At 42.6% G+C, this 23,844-nt stretch overlaps 1 protein-coding gene across 3 annotated transcripts in view; it reads left to right on the top strand.

The window, feature by feature from the left end:
- The window catches only part of dnajc6 (DnaJ (Hsp40) homolog, subfamily C, member 6), a 48,584-nt gene that overhangs the window by 16,814 nt on the left and 7,926 nt on the right, over positions 1 to 23,844 (top strand). For 2 of the 3 annotated variants that reach the window (XM_037115718.1, XM_037115721.1), the window contains 13 exons: positions 10,100 to 10,149; positions 11,663 to 11,811; positions 13,668 to 13,790; positions 14,965 to 15,098; positions 17,475 to 17,669; positions 17,773 to 17,890; positions 18,908 to 18,987; positions 19,124 to 19,317; positions 21,005 to 21,379; positions 22,049 to 22,192; positions 23,001 to 23,102; positions 23,211 to 23,348; positions 23,440 to 23,742. In XM_037115718.1, coding sequence (XP_036971613.1) covers positions 10,100 to 10,149; positions 11,663 to 11,811; positions 13,668 to 13,790; positions 14,965 to 15,098; positions 17,475 to 17,669; positions 17,773 to 17,890; positions 18,908 to 18,987; positions 19,124 to 19,317; positions 21,005 to 21,379; positions 22,049 to 22,192; positions 23,001 to 23,102; positions 23,211 to 23,348; positions 23,440 to 23,742 — 2,105 coding nt within the window. The remainder of the gene's footprint in view (positions 1 to 10,099; positions 10,150 to 11,662; positions 11,812 to 13,667; positions 13,791 to 14,964; positions 15,099 to 17,474; positions 17,670 to 17,772; positions 17,891 to 18,907; positions 18,988 to 19,123; positions 19,318 to 21,004; positions 21,380 to 22,048; positions 22,193 to 23,000; positions 23,103 to 23,210; positions 23,349 to 23,439; positions 23,743 to 23,844) is intronic. The other variant, XM_037115719.1, reaches the window with a different exon arrangement.

The following is a 23,844-nucleotide window of genomic DNA, read 5'->3' as shown; positions in this document are numbered from 1 at the left end:
ATTAAATCCAATATTTGTTCGGTTCCAGGTGTTTCCATAGCTCTCCTCTTCATTGAACAGTATAAATTGTACACAGTGTGCTGCTCTTGTGCAGCAAACCTAAGGCCTTTGCAAACCTAGTCTGCTTTTTTTCTTCCGGGGGGTTGTGTGTGTGTGTGTGAGATCTGCGAGGTCAGAACAATCGGCTAACTAGACATTGCAAAGGCAGAAGCTGAAGTGTGTTCAAGTTTCTGACATGATTCTCCTACAGTGCATCCTCGTCTGTTTTTACGTTTCTTTCAGTTCCTGCACATCTGTCCCTTTTTTTTTCTTTTTTTTTTTACTCAAGTTAATAAAATCTGCTCACGAGCTCTGTCCTTTGTCTCTCTCCTCTCCTCATCAAGGCAGTGTGAGAGGACAAAGGACACAGGTTGACACTCGTTGCCTGCTGGTGGCACAAATACTACATTTGCAACTCGAACTGTTCCTGTTACCATCACCTGCTGTCTGCTTGCCTGTGTAGCTCAGGTCAGAGAGTACATACTGGTCCAGATGTTTGGATCTAATAGTGCAAGTGAAACAGCTGTGCCGCTGGAAGATATTTTAGGTTTCTTGATATCAAAGATGCTGTGTGTCGGTGAGAGTTTTAAGGCCTCTTTAAGCTTTGTGATTATGGGTGGTTTTTATTGAGAGTAGTGCGAGAAATGTTATAAAAACCTTCAGTGTTTTAATAGGAAAGGATGGTCTTAGATCGTAGTGTACGCAGACTTCTAGTTTGGAGCTTCAGTGACAAAAGACAATCCCACATCTACAAGCCAAACAATCAGAGTGAGACACGAAATGACCAGAATACACTGGTGAGCTGGTGTAATGCTACTGCTGAGAAACCTCCCACTCCTTTGAATATCTGAGGAACACCATGAGGGAATTTCTGCACTATATTTTATCACCTGTGTCTTCTTTTTTTTGAAGATCCCAAACAAGAGATAAACATAGTTGATAATTATGATAATGATGAGAAATCAACGCTTGGCTCACGTGTTGAAATAGGTGGATTTTTTTCACCTGATTACTGTCGTGTAGTGATTACTTGAATGTTATTTCAGCTGATGATTACAAGTGAAACAGAGCAGTGTGGAGCACAGGGAGGGAGCAAAGGGGGAGGTAGCCGAGTCTGGCACGGCTCGGTCGTCCCAGTGTGTTTGTTCACAGGCATCTGCACAGGGCAGCACAAAGGGGCCTCTGTATTGTCAGAAGCACTCGCTAGCTCCTCTCTCGCTATTGACTCAGCAAGTTCGATCGTGATTGTTCATCTCTTGTGTCTCCCCTCCTCTGCAGCTCACATCTTGGCAAGCTCCCACCTCTCCCATCCTGTGGTTCCCTCGCGTTTCTGGGTCGACCCACCCCCCCCATCTCCACCTTCCCTCTCCTGTCTTTGCCGTCTCCTCTCCTGGCTGAATTATTCATAGCAGTTCATTGTGCCAAATGGCCAGTGCGCTGCTGATACAGAAGGATTCATTTCATTAGGGCCGCGTGTGTGTCGGTTGGCGTGTGTTTGTGTGGACTGTATGTGAATGTGTGAGTGGGTGGTTGGGATAATGGGGCGGCGGGAGGCAGGCTGCCGTGGCAACCGGCTGAAAGCTTCAGAAAGGAAAGGTGGATGGGCAGAGGTGAAATAATGGGCCGCAGTTCGGTTCGCTGTGAAACTGCTCAGGAAGGTGTCTGTGATGATTCTGCGACAACATTAGCCATCCTGCTGAGTGCTGGAACATTTGCTGTGTAACATTTAATAGATTAATTTCAGAAAGGGAAGGACAGAAACGATGACAACACAAATGATTTCCCAAGGTTGAGTGTGTACTCTGTACTACGGTTTATTGCTCTCATAAATAAATAAACATCTTGCGTACTGAGCTAAACGCCTGACCATCTATCATGCTGGATCTATAGAGCCATTCGAAGCACGATGATAGGATTGTATAGGATGTTTTTCTGGGTGTTGCTCGTTGACCTTCATTGGTGGTTTCCCTGTTTTTCCCCATGAGGGAGTAACTTGGAGACCAAGTCAGCAGCTAATTAGAGAGATGTAATAAAGAGCTGCAGTATGTGCTCCCGAGAGGTCTGCTACTCTCAAGGAAGTTATAAAATCTTATTTTAGAATGATGAAATGATTTTTATTATCTGAAATAGATTATCTTCTCATGGCTTATTGCTTTTGCTGTAGACCAGGGCTGCCCAAACTCGGGCTCGCCGAAGACATTCGCTAATTGCAATTTTCTTGGCTGATTCCAGTTTTTTTTAAAGGTCTGAGATGTTGATTCAGATTCTCTTTCAAAAAAAATAACTGACAGCATACACCAACATTAGCACGTTTAAATACAGACCATTAAACTACACAGCTGCCCTAAATTACAGGGCCTGTCATAGTTTGAGTATTGAGTTATGTCCTCCTGTGTCATGTCACATTTCCTCCCTTTGTCTGTTTTCCCGCCTCTGGGATTGTCTGCACCTAACTGGTGTGTTTCACCTGTGTCCATTGTCTCTCCCTCCCTTGTGTATATAGGCTGTGTGCTCCCAGTGCTCTCCATCAGTTGTCTGTTCCTGTGACTCCGTGTCCCATCTCCCCATGTTTTCTGCCTTCTGCCTGCCTTGTGTTGTTGCCTCTTTTTTGATTCTGGATTTTGGATTTATTAGATGATGCTTTTCAGCTTTATTGAATTAAGCTTGCATTCCATTACTTGCAACAACTCTCTAAGTGAAAGGCTCTTTTACTTGAGAACAATAACATCCAATTTAAAATTAATTGAAGTATATCCCACCTTATTTAATGTGTCGTTAAAATGTATTCAGTGGCCTGTTAGTAAAGTGGTCTCGAATTTTAGTGAATGCAAGTTTTCCCTGATCAGCGTTTATGCAGTGTGTAGGGACTCTTATTGTGAAAGGTAAATATGGAAGGAGTCTCTAATGGGCTGCAGTTAAAAGAGCTTCCTGCTTCTAACAATGCTGATTCTGTGCTGTTGTTTTGCATTCATAACCTGCAGTCTTCCACTAAGTTTCAGTTTTGTCCCTTGAAGGGAAAATGTTTATCACCTCTGAGTTAACCCGTCGTTAAACCTCTCAAAGGCAACTGCACTCCATTTTTTTTTCATCAGATACTTATTCTTCTTTTTTCAGCCAGAGCTGACAAGAAAGTTGACTGTGTGGTGTGTGGACTCCATAACTGTCTATTAAGAGAACACTAGATTACAGTATTTTTTTGTGTGAATTGCTTAAAACTGTGGACATATATTAATTTATAATGAATAAAATTACTTTGTCTAGTAAGGAAGGGGCATGCCCGTCGTGATGAACTCACAGAGAATTATAATCTGTCATTCCCCTCAGCACCATGGAGCATTCATTCTCTTTCACCTCATTGTTCTGATTCCACAGTCTGAAACTTTACTCTTCTGACTGACTCGCACTGCTCTCCTCACCCACGTTTCCGGCTGCAGCAGACACTCATCTGCCCAGCACCAAGCAGCAAAATTAGCAACTAGCTGGTGAACATGGCAGGACGTCGAACAGCTAAAAAGCCCGATGTTATCCTCAGGAGTCGGTGGAGGCCTTTTGGACTGACTTTCGTTTGTGGAAAAGATTCAAGATAAATTCTAATGTTGCCATGTGTGAAATGAATGCTGAAATTAAGTGTACTGAAGTGCTAACTTTACAGGACAAACGTATAATAATATTTATCAGTGTACTGATGACATTTTACTTCTTTAAGATCAGGCTTTGCTTTGTAGTGGCTCAATTTTTATTCTAGTGTCATTAAAACCTTCTGTTTTTTGTTTACCCCTTTGGCAGAAATGTCTTTATATATATAAGGGGATTTTTTTTTTTGCAGCTTGAAGGTTTTCTAGGAGAGGAAGAAGCATAAATTCTGCCAGAGGTTGAGTATGCGTGACTTCTTCATTCCAGTTTATTGACTGCTGGAACCCTTCAGTAGAAATTCCCCTGACTCTCTGAACATGCTTGATTTAAGGCTAAACCCTTGCGGGTACAGTTGTTAACCAGGCCCTCTTTTAACACCCTCAGTGGGTTTCCTCTCTGCCTCTGTCTAATCTATATTCAAGGCAAAAGGCAGTTGCTGAATTATTTGAAACAGCCTGCTCGTTTGTTTACCTGGCTGGTGAGAAATTTTGCGGGGAAACCAATCTGGCAACGACGCTCAACTGTGTGCTGCTCCGTCTGAGAGAAAACACAACGGCCATGGAGTCTGGGTGGCTGATCTGGGTTTGTGAAAGGCACAGTGTCCTTGGTCTGCACCCAGACCACCCCCCCTCCACCCCCACCCCCTCCACCACCATCACCAACCTCCCACCACCCTCCCCGCCAGACACACATTCATCTCTCTCTACTTTCTGCTCAGTCTGTCTCACTTTGACTGGTTTCCATCCACCCTTTCTCATTTATTTTCATTTTTGTTTCTCATTTGTCCCCATTCCATTAACACTGAACCCGGCAGACAGACACCACTCTTATTGTCTCTATAACTGCATTCCTCTCTGGGCTTCTCTTACATTAGAGAACCGACATGAAGTAAATCGGCGTTAACTAGCAAAAAAAGAAAAATAAATCTGGTTCAAGTTTTGGCAACATTTCTTTGTTATGAGTGACAGATGTTAGTAGATTGCAGTGAAGACTTTATATGGCGACCAGTGACATTCTGTTGTCAAGTATATTGGCCATCCTTCTCAATGTTAATTTATCCATTATAAAGCAGATGTGCCATAACAATGGCCCCCAAAAAGACAAAAAATTTTTGAGCATGGAGGGAATGCAGAAAAAGCCAAATCTTCCATCCATCGGGATCTAACCCACTTACACTGTGTTTATTTGAGTGTGAGTGTGTGTGAGTGTGTGTGTGTGTGTGTGTGTGTGTGTGTGTGTGTGTGTGTGTGTGTGTGTGTGTGTGTGTGTGAGTGTGTGTGTGTGTTTATAGTCACCGGAGACTCTCTCAGAGAACCCACCACTGATACAATCTGGCCTAAAATGGCTTTTGTGTTCCAGATGTTTGCTTTCCAGTAGGAAACATAAACACAACATGCACACATGCAGATGCCAAAGTGCCTGTGGTGCTGGTGGGCATCTGCATGTGTGCATGTGTTTGTTGTCATTCCTCCGGCCTCGCTAGGTAGATGTGTGTGAGCAGCATACATCTAACAGCAAGCTGAATGCACTTCCAGTGAGGGTTGACGACAGTCGGACAAGGTATCGTCAGTGAAAGTCCCCATGGAGTCGAGAGTTCAATATATAACAGCTGGCCCAACATCAACCAAGTCTAAAAGCCCCCGTCCAGGCAGTGTTTCTCCCTGACTGACGGCCAGTGTTCTTTCTCAAACAGAGAATGGGTGCATGGTGAATAGTCATACATAGTTATTACCATCGCAGCCAGACTCCCGTTCTGGCAAGATCAACAACACTAGCGTGGATGAGCGATCGCAGCATGGACAAGCAGCATGAGTATTAGCAGGGATAGTGCTAGCAGAAGTTCTTCTTTTGTACTGAGGAGCAGCAGAGTTTATTCACGGTCAGTCTGTAACCTTTACTGCACATTTACTGCCACAAGACAGCTTCTCTGCTAAACTTTTCCCCTCTGCTCCCGGAGGATGACTTCACACTCCCGGATACTACTGAAGACATACATCATCACTCTGTAATAGCAACAGCTCAAAATGAGTGACTTTGAGCACAAAATTAAGTTGTTTTGCAAAAAATATTTGGCAAACAGTGTGGCTCACCAACATATGCAGTCTTTGTGCAATGGTGTGACACATTGGCCTCAGACAGCTAGTATAGAGGAGCTAGTTTAGCAGGCAGTAAACGGACCACACAAAAAGAAAAAAGTGCTGTGATAGAAAGAGCATCTCCAGAATGTGTTGGACCAAGGACATTTCGACCTAAGTTAAACAGAGGTAGTCGGGGTTACTATAGCTACTGAAACCAACTGCTGTTGTCAGAATAGACTGAATCAAAGGGATGTCGTGAACAAGACCTCTCTGGTGTTTCTGCTCTGATTATTTTATGTACTATACAGAGCCAAAGTCACGCTTATTCCAGTGCACCACCATGGGACCTTATTTCAGAAAAAACTTGTGTGGTAGTGGATGGAGACAAGTTATTTCTTTGATCCTGCTTGAATTGTGCCACAAATCGCACAATATGATGTGTATCAATATATAAGATCATGTCATGTCATTATCCGTAACCGCTTATCCCTTTCCATGGGGTCACGGGGTGTTGCTGCTGGAGCCAATCCCAGCCTTGTCTCAGGGCGAGGGCAGGGTACTCCCTGGACAAGTCGCCAGCTCATCCCAGGGCCGTCACTGATGAGCAATGTGGGGTTCAGTATCTTGCTCAAGGACACTTCAACATGCAGCTCAGCCTTGCCCGGTGCCGGGATTTGAACTAGCGACCTTTCGACCCGCTGAGCTACAGCCGCCCCCTATATAAGATCATTTTCAGCTTAATAAAGCCACAAGTTGTCATAAAACTAATGATATACAAGACTTTGAAATACGTAATTATAAAGGCTACACACCCAACTGTGGCGTTAGTGACGACGTTTGGTTGAATGGTCACCGAAACCCATAACTTACACCTCATAGAGCTGGTTCTGTGTATGAGCAGTTCACAGTTGTCAATATGACCTGATTTATTGTGACTTTTTCTGTGCCGCCATGTTGTTGTTGGTGATATTTGTTGAGCAAGATGATGCATTTCACTGAGCGGTTTTACACTGAACTAGATGTTATTTTACTTTATTTCCCATGAGGCCCACCAGAAGGCGCATCACTTCAGCTCGCAGTATTGTTTTGTTTAGCATCTTTAGCATCAGCGACATCTCAGACTAACTGCTCGTGCAGAGCAAACTCGAGCTGCCATTTTCTTTAGCCTGTGGCCCAACAGGTACATTATGTCAACAAACCAACATTAATGAAAGTTTTGCTATTATATTATAAGGTATGACAGCAGGAAGCAGCATTCATTTTAGATGAATAAGATGTATACACTTTGAAATTAACATTCACGCTTTCAAGTTCGAGCATGGTGCAGGGGGTTTCTAACCAGCAGTCAATGTAAACAAACACTTCTGTTCTCTTGAACTGTGCCAGTGGAGGTTGCTATAGCAACTCAATTCAACTTTATTTATAAGGTGTAAGCAACAAGATGCTCTTGTCATAATTGTCAGACAACTATACAAACACACAAGAAAGCCACTCTAGTAGTAAATCTTAGTTATGATACTTCATCATGTACATCATTTTGAAGGAGGACACCATCTACTGAACAATTTCCATTTAAAAAGGAAGAAAACTCCCAAGTGTCGGCTGTGCTCCTCTTTTCCAGTCGTGTCCTTCCCCTCAGTTCATTTTTTACTTTTTAATTGGCTGCAGCTCAAACCTCAACAGGTCGGGGAGACTGCTCATTTGCATACTCTGTGGCTGTTGGCCGTGGCCATTTAAACCCGACACCTGACCTGCTTCTCCCCTCTAAAAGCCACCCAGCTATATTGGGAAAGAAGCAGGTAAAACCAATTAAAATCCCCTGTACAAATCTCATGGCTGAAATTGTTGAAGTAAATGCGTTATTGTTCAGTTCCTTCAGAATATTGGAAACACCCCTGTTTTTTCTTTTCAAGGTAAAAAAAACAATTTGTGCCCTGGCAACCTCACAATAACATGAAGAAATCTGTACACTGGCTTCAGGAGAGGCACGCAATTAGCTTTAGTGTCACTGTGAAACCTGCCGTCTGCATTTAGACTCTGGGTTAAACACACAGAATTGGATGAAAATAGAAACACAAACTGTGGTCCAATTACCTCATTATCCAGGGCTTAGAGACGCAGCAGCAGCCTCCTCCCTCTTTTCTCTCTGCTGGATTTAACTCAAGATGTGTGTGTGTGTGTGTGTGTGTGTGTGTGTGTGTGTGTGTCATATTAGCTCTTGACTGCTTTCTCAACAATTAGGTATTTGGGGGGAATTTCCTATGTTTGATGCTGATATCCCAGAATACATGGCCCAGACTATCTCAAGACACACTTCAGCCTCCTCTCACTCTCACCAAAGCAGACTAGTTGAGTGGCGCTGCATTACATAACCAGGTCCAGGATTGCATCAGGGCCATATGGCACTCCTCCATGACCACACAGACTTGACTGCCCCAGATCAGCTCTGCTTGAGGGATTTTCACAGTAGGCAGCAACTCAACTCAATCTGATACACATTAGCCTGCTAATGTGTTTTACATGATAATTGTGTTGCAGTGGGTAGCAGGGCCGCCTGCTGCTTGCTGCTGGGTGAAATCTTTATAATAATGAGTAACTTTGGGAAGATATAATGTGTATCTGCATTAAAAGCTCTGAAAACAATTAGAACTTTGAGACATATTTTTACATTATTCAAAATGTCTCCACCAGTTAAAACTCAGACAAATGCACAAGTTTGGCCAAGGTGTGTTTCATTTTGTTGTCTTAAGCACATTGGCCTTTAGCTAGCAGACCGAGGTGTGTGTGGCACATTCAGGTGAGAGACTCTGGGTCTCTCTCTCTTTTTCTTAATGTTATGTTCATGAAATAAAGCACATTTTCCCTCCTGGTCCTGCCAGGAGTCAACATTACAGAAGATAAACACCCAAGAATGATGGTCAACTTCATAGATCGCTGCTGCAGTCAGTTTGATAAAAAGGAAGAAGATTAATCCACTTTTAACCCTAAAAGTTATGAAATAATCTCTGAGCTCTCCTCTTGTTGGTAATTGGCTCCAGATCATAGCAGAATCCAAAGTGACTCTAGTGCAAGTATTTATTCCTCCAGAATTTCTGGCTCCTCCTTCCCACACAAGACTCCACAAACATCATCTGTTTTAATAGAGACGCTGTAGTCACATGCTCCGTGGATGGTCCCATTTTCCCGAATTGGGAATTCATTCTTCCGACTTCTCTTTGTTCATGTCTGTCACCTCAAAACGCAGGGGCAGCATGGATGAAACAACATATTGACAGCTATTTTCTGTAATTGAAGGACGAGGAAGAGCAAAGGGAACGATACAGTGGCCATACAGTACACGACTTTAGTAAAAGTTTCACACCATCAACTCAGTGTTTACTTTCATCCACTATCGTCACATGATGTCAACTCATGCACCAAAATGTTCTCTGACTTTCTCTGTTGGAAACAATTTTTGAATAACTTTGATTCAGGTTGAATTTCTCACTAAATACGTTTCAAGGTAACTGCTTCCGATTTTTACTCAAAGTTGTAAAGATATTGAATCTTTTCTTCAGCTACTGGACAACTGACAAGAGAGAAGTTGAAAGCCTAGGTTGCATACTAGTTACACTCGTACCTTGGATGTCTATCAAGAGAAAACCAGATTGAATGTTTATTTCTAGAGGAAATAAATGAGTTTGTAGTCCATTACAATAAACCCTCCTCCAACCCTAAACCTCACCCTGCACCTGCTTCCTACTCTGTCATGTTTTCCATCACTTCCATGGTGCAGCAGCAGTGGATTGCTTGTATGTGTGTGTGCACTGCAGCTGCTCTCTGAGTTTTAGTAAAAAAAAAAAAAAATCTCCATATGGAATAGCTAACTTTGGCAATGAAAGGCAATGGTGCTGAAATGAAGAATTCACATATGGTGTTCCTTTGATCTGGAGCAGTTCAGCCCCTAATGTGGTGAGCCTGAAAAAGTTCCCCACACAGCCAGACACGTGGAAGCTGCTGCTGTAGCGCCTGTTGAGTCTGATTACTCGGATATGCATGACGTGCAGCCTGGTGCAGCGAGAGGCGCATCAACCTTTTGGATGCTAGACAGTCATGTATTGATCTCTTTTTAATGAGCTGATATTTTTCAAGGAAAGGGGAATCGTTTCACCGTCCTGACTGAATGTCTATCAGAAAACAACACGTGCCTGCTGCATGCCCGTGCTTCCACACATTCCAGAAATACTAGACTTTTTGGTCAGGTGGCTGAAACACTTCTTTGTATTGCTCTTTCTTTTGTCAGTGTCATGAGGATTTGATGGAAGAAGTATTTGAAACCATCTTCGAATCACCTTCTTCTTTCTTTACAGGTACACTAAAGGGGAGCTGGACATCGCCTACATCACGACACGGATCATAGGTAAACACATTTTGTTGTAGCTAATGGACCTTGTGTGCATCCTGTGTGAGCTGTGTGTATGCTGACATAGTCACCAAAACATGATAAACATGGGAAATATTTGTCAAGCTCTATGTATATTATTCTGACCTTTGACTTTATGTCAAATCAGTCCCCTCATAGGTTAGCTCGTCATTGTCTTTTCATCGTACTCTATCACAGGTAGAGGTCTGGTTACATTTCACTGCAGCAGTGTGGAGAAATCTCACCTCAAAATCAAATCAAATGAATAAACTCTATTTACAGTTTTCTGACCTTTGGCCTAAGATATTCATGATAAATAGAAATTCCACCAAAGTCCAGTGAAAACAGGTGTGTCTCATTCAGCTAGTAACCAAAGACATTGTGGCACTGATTTTGAGTCAATGGGTCAAATGGCCTAGAAGCCATTGAATAAGACGTGAAACTACTGAAAAGTGTGTTGCTGCAATGATTAGTCAGTTACTCACTTAGTCAATTAGATAGAGAGTAAACGCATCGCCAAGTATTTTTTCAGTTTGCGTAATGTTTCGGTCATTGTTAAAGCAAAAATATCAAATATTTGCTGGTTCCAGCTTCTTAAATGTAAGAACCTGCTGCTTTTATTTGCCATTTATGACTTTTAATGAAGAGTCTTTGGGTTTTGAACTCATAGTTGGACAAAAATAAACTGAAACATTTTTAAAATCTGTTAATCATGACAATAAACAGAAGATTTATCGTCAATGAAAATAATTATCAATTGCAGCCCTGAAACACATTAATGACTAAATAAACAAGAAGTAGAAAAGTAAGGGAAGTTTAAAAGAATCTGTTAAAGACTCAGCTTTTTTGGATTGTGTGGTTTTAGTTTGACTCAATTTGTCACCAAAGTGTCAAACAATCCAACTATTGTAATATTAAAATGAAAATGTATCTGAATTCTGATTTTGCGTGGCAAAACTGACATTAATGTGTTCATATAGGATCCTTATTCTCAGAGTAAGAATCTGATTAGGAAAATAGCTTTCAGGGACTTAAAATGTGAACTGCACAACATGGCAAAAAAAAAAATCAGTAGTGCAGCACTACGTACAATGTAGAAAACAAAATAAATATGACGTTTAATGTGTGTAATATCCTCACAATGTAAGCGAATGAAGCTGAAGACTGTATTAACAGACACCTGCACCCTCAGCTTTCCCTCTGTCCTCGCCTCTCATTCTCAAATCGCTTGAAGCCTCACACGAGCGAGAAGCAGCAGTTTGCCCTTTAGGGAACACCGTCAGCTGGACATCTGTCACCTGAGGGCTTTCAATCCCATAATGCTTTGTGTGAAACTGCTGATAGTCATGCTTGGATGAGAGCCTACTCTACTCTCCATATTTCAAATTTCAATTCGCATATTGCAGAGGAATACTCGAACAGGGTGAAAGTTGAAGGACGTTCTCAAAAATCTTCCAACTTGACTTCAGAGCATCTCATCCTGCAGCTAAATATCGAATTATTTTTCCAGTGATGACCTACCCGGCGGAGTCAGTGCAGATTGGCTACCAGAACCACGTAGAGGACATCCGCTCCTTCCTCGACAGTCGCCATGCCGACCATTACACTGTCTTCAACCTATCACAGCGCAACTACCGCGGCGCCAAATTCTCCAACAGGGTGAGTGTGATACCGCCTCAGGTGAGGCAGAATTATTAGTTTGTACATGGCTGTTTGCACTTGATGCACCATCTTCACTCCCAAGATCAGAGTGAGACCGGAGGATTTACTTAGACTTCACAATGTTTTAAGTAGAGACTTTTGCCACATGTGCTCATAAATTATGGCAGCACCCAGAGTGAAGCCTCTAATTAGATTTCCCACGATTGGGCGTATCATTGTTCGCCTCTCCACTGTCATTAAAGCTACGGTGAGTACATTTTGTCAACTGGGGAGCAAGCATACAAATCCACAGAGAATGATCATCTGACTCTAGTGCTACAGAATATTTTAGCATCCTTCCCTCTGTTTTAGTTTTAAGGGCTGAAGCTAAGTTTTGGTTCCTTCACACCTGAAGCAGCACCTATTTCCAGTATTTTCAGCTGCTCTGGTAAACCTGCTGAAAGCTATCGTCGTGCACCAGACAGCAGATAGACAATTTTGACAACTAGCTGGTGAAGGCAGTGCACCATTTAGCAGCTAATCAGTTCCTATTCCTGGAAATATATGTAAAATGATCCTAAAAGGTCATTACCAGTGTAGCCCAGGGTAAATTAAAAGCGGCTGGTGAACCATTTGCAGTACAGGCATGGCTTTGGGCTCTTTTGAATGAGCTCGGTAAGTGCTTCTTAGTTTGAACAGGAGTGAATTATTTCTTCATTTTTCTTGCATGCATTTTTTAATGCAAAAATAAGCCTGCAGATGACCTGCAACTGCCACTTTTAGCTGGAAAGGTCCACATCATATAGTCTTACATGGTCCAAGTTATAATTGGATAACAATATCACTGAAAATGAACACTTGACCTGTGTTTTTCTGAGAAAATATCCAGGCACCTGGCAAAATAACGATATTTTATGACCTTAAAATTCATGATAGTGCTTTATTTCCTTATTTACACTAATTTACACTAATAACTAAGAGCAAAAATGACAAAACTCCTCACTTTTGCATATTTTCCAGGTTTAGGGCCTTTAAAAATTGATATAAACGATATTTAGCAACGTTAGCCTCCAGTATAACATCAAAACATTTAAATTAATAAAGATATAAAATTGTGTCAGTGTTTTGTTTACAGCTCCAAATTGATAATAATGTTAATATGAACTGCCATGTTGTATTTACAGCTGTCATGTTACAACTGTCATGTTGTATTTACTTGTTACTGCAACTTACAACTCATTACCGCTTCTGCTACCTAATGTAGGGTCAAATAATCCCATACAGCCTTTTCATGTGTATACACTTTTTGTTAGAGTGCCCCGTGACATCCCCAGTGAATAAAATCTTCTTCCAGTTCCTTGTGGATGAACTGTGAGCTCAAATGAGATCTTGTAGTTTAAGGATGCCCTTGAGTGACAATCAGGGTTTATATCTATGCAGACATAATAAGTATTGCTGCTATTTTTAAGATGTAACAGAGCAGTGAATCAACGTGCAGGGTATCGTCTACACCCAATAAAAGCAGAGGAGTCAAGCTGTGGAGTTAACTTAGCCAAGATGGCCCCCTGTCTGCCTGTGGAAGTCGCTGTATCTCCAGCAGATGACTCATCGTGGTAACTGGTGTGTTGTGTTGCTCTGCTGCTGCAGTGCTGTTGCTAACCTCCACCTCTCCTTTCTCCTCCCCTCCTGATTTTCTTTTTTTTTCTTCCTCTATTTTCTGGACCTTTCTTCTTCCCTCCCTTGTCTCTCTGCTCATCTTTGCTCTTTTTTCATTTGCAATCTGCCTTTTTTTTCTGTTTCTGGTCCTGTGTCTCTTGCTGCTCCCCTTATTCTTCTGTCCTCTCTTCTGCTTTCTTCTGCCAACTTCTTTGCAGGTGTCAGAGTGTAATTGGCCTTCTCGCCAGGCCCCCAGCCTTCACAACCTGTTTGCTGTGTGTAAGAACATGCACAACTGGCTCAAACAGAATCCCAAGAATGTGTGTGTCATCACCTGCTCGGTAAGAAGATGCTCACATAAACACGCTTCATCATATTCATCCCTGTCCAACATTCGTTTTTTTTTTTTTTTTATACACTGTCTGGATTTGTGTCCACAGAAGCACTGCCAAGTTACCCAGATCAGTTTTGATTCACTGACAGCCTGGCTTTTACTCTGCTAACATCGTGCCATGATTCCTTCAGCTTAATACGAAGTACTGGTACAGAAGAGTTGAATCCCTGAGAAAGAAGCGAACAGTGCTTTAGTCCAGCGTGTCGGGCTTGGATGTTCAAATTCAGTTAGTAGATGTGAGTCATGTTTGGTATGTTGGTCAGTTGGAAAGCATAGATGGCACACTGTGATGCGTTGAATGTCTCATTTAGCTGTCTATGTTTGTTAAAGAGACAGTTAAAGAAATAGACAAAGAGGTTTTCTTACACAAAACACGTGTTTCGATTGGCAGAGATCAGTTTCCTGAGCAACCAGCTGCACTTTGAGTGTGAATATAACAAAACAATAAGGCTTTGATCATGTCAGCGGCATTTGAAGTGCAGCTAAAACGCTTTGCTAAAACGTTTTGCAGTACAGTTACCACTGCAGTATTCACTGAAACAGGCCTCACTGTCTGCTCTCTGATTCACTGACAGCAATACTGTACACTGGCATGTGGTGGAGCGTGTTATTGCCAAGTCAGTGCGGTTCGGCTGTGGCTTGGCAAATTGCTCCATCTTGCATAACCTCCTCCACCAAACGACTCCTTTCTAAAAACTGTTTTCTCTGCCTCAGATCACAAGAATGTTTTTGTCTGCCTGCAACCTGAAATGAACTCAGAGTAAAATTATAACAGTGATTACATTCAGTGAGCAGAAATCTCTAGTAGCATTGCATTTTGTGATGACCTATTTCTATTTATATGTTGTATTAACTTCTTTGAGCTATAATTTTTAATAAGTTAAGTAGATTGTTTGCTACTTTAACAGTCAGAGCTGGAGCAACAGTATAAACCTGCAGCAAGCTTTCAGAAGCTTTGAGTCGCTGTGTTCAGTGGCTTCATGCAGGCTCATACTTTATACTGTCAATGCTATGATGCTAAGATTTAATATAAGCAGTGCATGGGTTAACACACATTGCCAAGCTGTGAAACTTTAAAATACTTTTAAAATAGTGTCTCCTTTCCTGTGTGTGTGTTTCAGGATGGTCGTGCTCCCTCGGGTGTTTTGGTTTGTGCCATGTTCTGCTTCTGCCACCTCTTCAACAACCCGATTCCTGCCATGCAGCTGCTCAGCGCCAAGAGGCCGGGTTCTGGCCTCTGGCCCTCACACCGCAGGTTTGCATCCCCGAACAAGTGTGCATGTGGGTTTGACAGAGAAAGAGAGGAGGGGAAGTGAGAGGAAGAAAGGTCAGGAAACTGGCATCCGTAGAAGACACACACAAGACTTCTGTTTTTTCTAAAGACTTCATCATAACACCTACGACACACCTTTTATTTTCCTTCCTCTGTTTTATCTGTTAAGTCGAATCATTTGACATAAGAACAAAATGACCCACATGTACAAAATATGTCAATTCAGTGTCTTTGATGACTGTGAAAAGACATCCAGTGGACAGCCACAATGAAAGTTTTTGTGATTGTGAACCTTGGCACACTAGCCTACCTGATGAAGGTTGACAGACTAAAACATGGTATTAAATGAAGCTGATTAATAGCTCTCCTGGTAGAGTGCAGGCCTCATGCAGGCTACAGAGGTTGAGCATTTGCTGCATGGAAAAATAAAACATTTGTCCATCATTAAAACTTTATTTTTCAACCACAAAAAGTTCCTCAGACGTCTGTAACAGAAATTGAAAAGATGAACACTTTTCAACGTCTTCAAAGAACTGACGGCTGCTGGACATGTTCATGCTCGGTGGGTAAAGTCGGGCAGAAACAAAAAGGAAAGTGGTTTGATAGAATTGCGAGGAAAGATGAAGAGACCCATCATATAAGATTTATGGTCAGTTACAAGTCATTGGTTTATGTGTGTGCTGGGAGTGGTCGATTACCTGGAAGCAGATTTGATTTCTTTGCTGTTGAAATGACTGATGGGGGTTGTTGCATGGAAACATACAGTACCTCTTGTCAGGTTGTGTTGATTTTGGACCTAAAAACAAACACAGTTTTACTGAGTAATTAAGAGAGATCTGCAAGAGAGACTGGCGAGGCGCAGGGCGAGGAGAGCAGACAGAGGTCCTGGGAAGATTATGAACATCAGACACGAGTAAAACACAGAGTAAGTCAGAGACTCCAACATTTGGAATCAAATAACTAGAGATTAAGTCGGCTGAAGCATTAGTACAACACTGGCAAACCGAACAGTCCAATGCCTGGAGGAACTGGGGTGATACACTGCTGAGTTGATGAGCTGTAGATGAGCGGCTGTGGGCAGGTGTGGAAGCTGAGCAGCAATCAAGGAACCTAAAACAGAAAGAATGGTCATTATGTCGCTGAATCTTGCTTTTGCGCCAGACTGTGGTGTCAGCTGTGTTGGAGTCGAATTCAGTTTGTTTCTCCATGCATCTCCCATTGACTTCAATACAGCCACCAGTCACTACAGTCTGGCACCAAGGCAAGACTCAGTGACACAGTGACCCTTACTTCTTTTTTAAGTTCCTTGGAGGCAATCAGGACTAAAGCAGCGAGAGCAGTGACAAGCCCACAACACTGACAAATGCTGCATCGCACTGAACTCAGGAAAATATCGATGTAGAGCTGCAGACGGATGTGTTGACTCCCAGCGGTACTATAAAGTGGGGTTAGTTGAGACAGACGCCGTCTAAACTCATGATAGACATCTCCGTGTGCATGCAGTACAAGCCTCCTCCTCCGGACGCTTGTGAAGTTCAGAAACGTGCCATACAAACATCAGTTTGCTACGTCTATGTTTTCCCGAGTTACATGCAAATTGGAAGCTGGGAATACTGACTTCCAACTTGCGATTCTTGATAGCAACAAAACATGCTCACAGAGAAAAACAGACGGTGGAGCACAAGAAACACAAAAGCGGAGGAAAACTCGAAGAAGTACAAGGAATAAAAAACGTATTACCACTGATAGTATATCGATGAATATGTTCGACTTTCTCATTTCTCTGAATACAGACAGACAATGTCTTCCAGCTCACTGCCCGCCCCTTTAGAAGGCTATGCAGTTTGTTTTAATTCTAGCATAAGAAAATAACTTATAGTCTCATAAACTAGCAACGTTCGCTGTAATAGGTTGGTCAGAGTAGGTAGAAAACGTGATCGCCAAATAGTGCAGCTATCACTCCCTTAGTTTCCTGAGGCTGCAGAGCTGGCAGACCTTCAAGGACAGACATTTTATTACCCTGCCAGACAGTAGCTGTAGTATTTATCAGCAAGAGCCCCATCATGAGCCGGAGTTAAAGTTAAACCAAGGTTTATGTAAATGGAATAAGTAATATAATTCTGGTGGACTTTGTTCCAAGTCCTTAAATTGATTTGTCCACACTTCTCACTGTGTCATCATCTTCCTCTAACTGGGTTGTGCTTCTGCTTGTTGACTTGGAACAGCTACTGTATGTATAACATGTCAGTTTGGTACCTGTCACAAAAACAACGTTCATGTGGACAGGTGAGGGATGCATTGGACAGTGACAATGAAAACAGGATAAGAAAATGATGATCTCGTCGTCTCTCCACGCAGGTACATAGGTTATGTGTGTAGCATGGTATCAGAGAAGCCCAGTCTACCGCACTCCAAGCCCCTGGTGATCAAGGGCCTCACCATAACTCCGGTCCCCTGCTTCAACAAGCAGCGCAGCGGCTGTCGGCCCTTCTGCGACGTCCTCCTCGGAGAGACAAAGATCTTCACCACGGCGCAGGAGTACGAGAGGATGAGGTAGGATGAGGATTGTATCACGTTGTTGCGAACAAACACAAATTCATATCTGACATTGTTACAGTAACATCCACGTTTCGTCTCCCTCCTGCTGCATGTCCAGAGAGCACAGGGTCCAGGAGGGTAAGGTAGTTTTCCAGCTGGGCGTGAGCGTGCAAGGAGACGTCGTCGTTTCGGTCTACCATATGAGGTCGACCATTGGAGGGCGTCTTCAAGCCAAGGTAAACTTCTTGTGCCCCACTCTGCATCCTACTGAGTATTATTATTGCAAGTAGCAGCACCCATGGAATAATGAAACTAGAACCCTAATTCCAAGACGCATTGTAAAGCATAAATAAACAAGAATATGATCTGCAAAATTGACGTTTACTTAATTAAAAAAACTCACAATTTACATACAGTATATTTAATGTTTTTCCTCATCAATATCGTCTGGCTTCTGTAAATATACGTATGCTTATTCTGAATTTGGTGTCAGTAACCTGTTTAAACAAGTGGAGACAGGGGAGAAATACAGTTTGTTTGAAAAAGAATTTCATACAGCATCCCGTCCCATTTGTTTGGAAACAGTGTTCTACAAAAAATGTCTGTGTACTGATTAAATAAACATCTTGTTCAGACTTGACAAAAACAACATTACATAAAATCTCATTGGCACCAGAAGCTGATGTATCAGCCATCAAACTGTCAGGATGTGGTTGCAACTTATTTGTGCATCTTGAATCCCCTCGTAAACCCACAAACTGTCAGGGGGAAAGAAGTAGTAAGAATGAACGTGTTCACCCTGAATCCATGGCTTTCCTGCAACAGAAACACTGGGAGAAACAGCAGACATATTAAACATAGCTGAACACCAAAATGAAAGCTCAGTTTTGTAGCTTTGCCCATCATTTCTTCTGGTTCCTACACCAGTTTACGTCCAACAGGACATTTGCTGATAATAAAAAAAAGGAAAGGTGTATGCTAACACAACCCTAACTTGATTGAATTTCATTTAATCGTAAAAGTGCATCAGCATGTAGCAACAGCTTTAAAAGTATGTCAAAGCTTCAAGAAACTGACCTTCACTACAGGTAGTTTACACAGGTCAGTGGGTTAAAGTCTTACACACTGCTTTTTGTTCTCCTTTTTGACACCACTTAGATCTCAGATTAACTCTATAGTTCAGCAAATTTAGCAGAGAAGTAAATGTCATAGACAAGTGGCAAAACAACTTCCATCTGTACTCCTGTTGTCAGGTGTCCAACACCCAGATCTTCCAGATCCAGTTCCACACTGGCTTCATTGCTCCTGGTACCACCATGTTAAAGTTTAACAAGTGAGGACATTTCTTCTATTTAATCTCAGTTTTGTGTGAAAATGGCAGAAAAGCTAAAATCATAATTTTCAGAGAAACATATTTTGAAACCAGCACTGCCCGTTCCATTTTCTCTCTCATCCATCTCTCCTCTCAGACCAGAGCTGGATGCGTGCGACTCTCCTGAGAAGTATCCTCAGCTGTTCCACGTGATACTGGATATAGAGGTGGAGGGGACGGACAAACAAAAGGACCTGACACCGCCGTGGGAGCAGTTCCCTTGTAAAGACCTGAACCCCAACGTGCTCTTCTCCTGCCACCAGGAGCATCAGGACGCACTGGCAATTGCTGGTACAATACTACACAAACTGCCTCTGCTAACATAACCTTTAATCAACAACATGCTGCACACACACTCGAGGTGTGGAGCTCTGTGGTATGGCCTCTGAGCCATTAGTGTTGACACAATGGGCTAGTTAATAATCCACATCCACAGTGGCTACCAAAAGCATTGAATTTAAACAAAAATATAACAGTGATGATATAATAGTGATTATATCATTGATATTAAAAAAAACCCTCTTTGTTGGTTCTGACACAAAAGTGCTGTAAAGACCTCATAGCTGGAGGTGAGCTGTTGAAAGGTGCTTCATGAATCTTTATTAAAATGACAAGAATGGCAAAAATGTACCACCAGCTACATCAGTAGCAGTAGTAGTTTAGCTAAAGAAGAAAAGTCCTGTATCACAGTATCACAGTCTCAACGAGGAAATAGAACAAAAAGAGGAACAAAACCAGTGGAGCACCAGCTAGCTAAAGATCAAGCTAGCTTACAAGTTGGCTAGCTAGATCACTATTAGCAAAAAAGCTAACTTAGCTTGATTCAGCAGTAGGCATCTGCATACCTCCTTTGGACTGAAATTGATTTTTAAAACAACTTCAGTATGTAATTTTGATATGTAACTCATAATTAATTAGTATTGACTGACTGTGATGTAAAATCAAAATGGACAAGCTAATCATTAGCTGTTTGTTAGGTGTGTTACAATACCTTTTTGTAATGACTAAATTTGTTAATATGGAGGTAATGTGAACTAGGCTACTTCATATACTGTTGGGTAGTTTAATCTATAATAATCCATTATATATCAATCTTAAAAGTGAGATGTAAAGCTGAATATATGGAACATTATTATAGTATAAGGTAGCATGAAATAGACATACTCAAATAAAGCACAAGTACCTAACATGCAAAAACACACAGCTGACATGTTTACATGCACTCATGAACAAACTAATGAACCAACTCTCATTTTTGTTCCTACAAGATGAGATGGAGGGATTGGATCTGGAGGGTAAGACGGTAGAGGAGACCACGGACCTGTTAGAGAAACTGATCAGTACAGTGACAGTAGTTAACCAGGTTTGGCTCAATTCTATCATACTGATTGACCCTACTGACGGATACATCTTCTGTTATTGGAAGATCACTTGGCTGTGTCCATTTACAATCAGTATCAACTGAATTGAAAAGAACCCCATCCTTGTTACAGATTGATATATCACTTTGGTGGATGATTTTATTCTCTTCTTTATCTTTATTCTGTGGGGACCTAAATAAATGACTAGTATAAACAATTCCCCTAAAACACGAAGAGTCTCTAAGAAATTGTTGTGGATACAAAGAAGTTGGGGGAAAGAAATGTAACAGCTGAAGGAAGCCAACTCTAAAATATTCTACCAAAGTGAAATGTCGCTCTAGATTGCTACTAGCTGAGGTTTATAGTCATATATTACATCCCATCCCTTCTTTAAAAGTGTACTCTGTGTTTTACTGATTGGATTCTAGTGAATAGAGATTTTTTAAGGTTGTTTTGGAAATGATGTGCTCACACGACTGCAGAAGAATAGGAGATTTGATGTAGAGGTAACATATGTAGCTACTAGTTTGTATTTCCGTCGACTCTACTATCTCCACTGTGAGTGCTTCTGTGTCAATTCCTCTTCTTCTTTGCCTCTTCCCTTTTCTTTTTACAAGAGCCAAGTCGGCCCCCAGGTCCGGACGGTCGGGGCCATGGCGAGGAGAGCGAGCCCTCCGATGACGAGATGCTCTCTCTCTCCAGCCAGCGAAGCAACGCCAGCACGGCCCCCCAAAAACCCGACCATCCTGCTGCAGCCCCGGCCGCCCCTGCACCCGCTAAGGAAGTGGATCTCCTTGGCCTTGATGGGGAGGACATTAACCCCCGGTGTCCTTCATCTCAGCCCCCGCAGGCTGCTGCCGCAACCACTGACCTCCTGGGGGACTTGTTCGGGGGGCCACCGCAGCCAACCAGTGGGCCCTCATCTGCCCAGTCCACACCACATAAAGTCATCCCAAACACTGCCTCGCCTTGTCCATCTCCTGCACCGCCAGGTGAGACTTGAAGTATGAAAGGTCATTTATGACATTAAAAAAAAGTAGCCTGACAAAGTGATCTTAAGACAAGGTCCCCCTGCTGGATCTTTCTGGTGCCTTCAATCAGGTCTTCATGAGAGCTTATGTGTATCTTAAAAGTTCAATGTGTAGGACTTGGGGGGGATTTAGTGACAGAAATGGAATTTGATATTCATTATTATGTTTTCATGGGTGTAAAATCCGCCATGTTCCACCATTATGGTTTTACAGTAGCACAGAAAGGACAAACCAAACAGACTCTAGAGAGGATGCATCATACTTTATTCAGGGTAATGGTGCGTTTGATTTGGTCACCTGTCACCAGAACTTGCTGAAGGAAGTCAGCGAGTGAGGAAGGTAGTCAGCGATCGTGACTTAAAGTAACCTGAATAAAACATGACCTCATCTGTGAACCTTTCTGCCTGAGTCATGTCAGATGGATTTTCATCAGCAATGGCGGTTGTTTAAAAATGAGGACAGCAACTCCCATGATCCCACACTACTAACATGTATTCTTTTTGCTTCTTTATGGTAAATTAGTTTTCAGTTTACACTTTAAGAAACACAACACATTCTGATGCATATGCAGATAAATAAAAATCATATCAGTAAGAGAATAACAAAGAGGATTGTGTTTGTTTCCCTCAGCGTTTGATCCCTTCGGGGCCGGTCCCATGCCCAAGCCTCAGGACATGATGGGTTCATTCCTTGGACCAGGTAACGTGGGGCAGCCAGACCCCTTCCTGCATGCTGCTCGCTCTCCATCACCCACCCTACAGCCTACAAGCTTGGGTAAGGCATGCTCTGCTGCTCTGCTGCACTCTCTCACAGCATTATGGATCCAATTAAACCTTAAAGAGTCCACGTCAGGGTGAGGCAAGTTATACTGCACAGTATCTGCTGCAATGCCTTTTGCATCGTGATCGTCTCTGCTCATAAAAAACACATTTTATTATTTGTTGTTGTCCAAAGAATCATTTTACTGCACTGTTTTCTGATAAGCTTACTCACATGCCAGCTAGAGATAGTCTTCTTTTGATGCTGCTGTATGTATGGCAATGAATTTGTTTGCATGATGTATGTCAGCCTGTCTGATTAGCATTGTTAGCATAGCTTGCATATTTCACTTCCACCATGAGTAATTCCCCATCAGCCTGAACTCCTCACACAGCCAGTATTGTAAATTCATACACGACTGGACAATTCTGCTACATTTTTCCACAGACCAGTGGCAAGAAAAGACCCAATTGATTGTAGTGAGTATATATACATACTTGTAAGAAAATCTAGTATCAGCAGACAAAAAAACAAACATAAAAACAAAAACAACAAAATCTAGATAAACAAAGAGTTTACAAATGAAACAATTACGTTCTAAATGAGAAATTAAAGGTTGCTATTTATGGCAAGAAAGGAATTATACACAGTACAGTATTTTCGAGAACTGCCAGCTGGATCTGTTTAGACATCCACCAGCCTCTCTGACACTTCACATGAGACCCAGTCCTGCTATTATTTTCTCCGGCTGTGTGGGTTCACGCTGCTCCGCTCCCATTCACTGTGCACTCGGACTGTGACAAAGCTTTATGTGCTTCAATAGGCCGGGGTTCCCCCGTCCCACCCACTACCCCGACCGTCAACATTCAGCAGCAAAACCCCATGGGAGGATGGGACTGGAACAGACCTGCTACCACAAGCACAGGTGAAACCTGTAACCCAACCACACACACACACACGTTTGGAACTGGATGCTACAAATCAAAAGAACTAAAACTCAGGTGTTTTCTCCTGTCACTGCTGATTTATCCAGGAGCAGGCTTTGGTATGGGCAGTCGATCAGCCACTACCAGCCCCACAAGCTCAGTCCACAGCACCCCCACCCACCAAACCAAGCCAAACACCTTGGACCCGTTCGCTGACATAGGCAACCTTGGAGGAAGCCTTGGAGGTCAGTCACTGGAGATTTACTGAAATATGTGAACTGAGTCTTTGTTAATTCGATGACATGTTTTATGTCATAATCTCCTTTCCTTCTTCAGGTTCTGGCTTCTCCAGCAAACCCACCACTCCCACTGGATCTACACCTTTCATCCCTCCCATGGGCTCCCCATCAAGACCTCCTCCGTCTCCTCAGCACGGCTTCCCCTCTTGGCAGGCAGGTGCTGGAGGTGGTGGAGGATGGCAACCCCAAGGACAGGGACCTGCCCCGCAGCCAAAGCCCAGCCCCAGCCACACCCCCATGCCTCACACATCGCCCGGGCACCGACCCAACTACAACGTCAGCTTCTCCGCAATGGGAGGGGGCTCGCCCAGCGCAGGAGTCAAAGCACAGGCTGGCATGGGTGAGCAGGAGATTAGATTTCAACTCAGTCGTTCAGTCAGTCATTCAGAGGTTCATCTAATATTGCAGGGTGAAAAGTTAATGAGTTTGAATAAATGTTTTT

This window comes from Acanthopagrus latus, chromosome 11 (assembly GCF_904848185.1).
Source record: "Acanthopagrus latus isolate v.2019 chromosome 11, fAcaLat1.1, whole genome shotgun sequence".
In the NCBI taxonomy this organism is placed as follows: domain Eukaryota; kingdom Metazoa; phylum Chordata; class Actinopteri; order Spariformes; family Sparidae; genus Acanthopagrus; species Acanthopagrus latus.
Note: the sequence above shows the minus strand (reverse complement) of the source record. Positions and strands in the feature narration are given on the sequence as shown.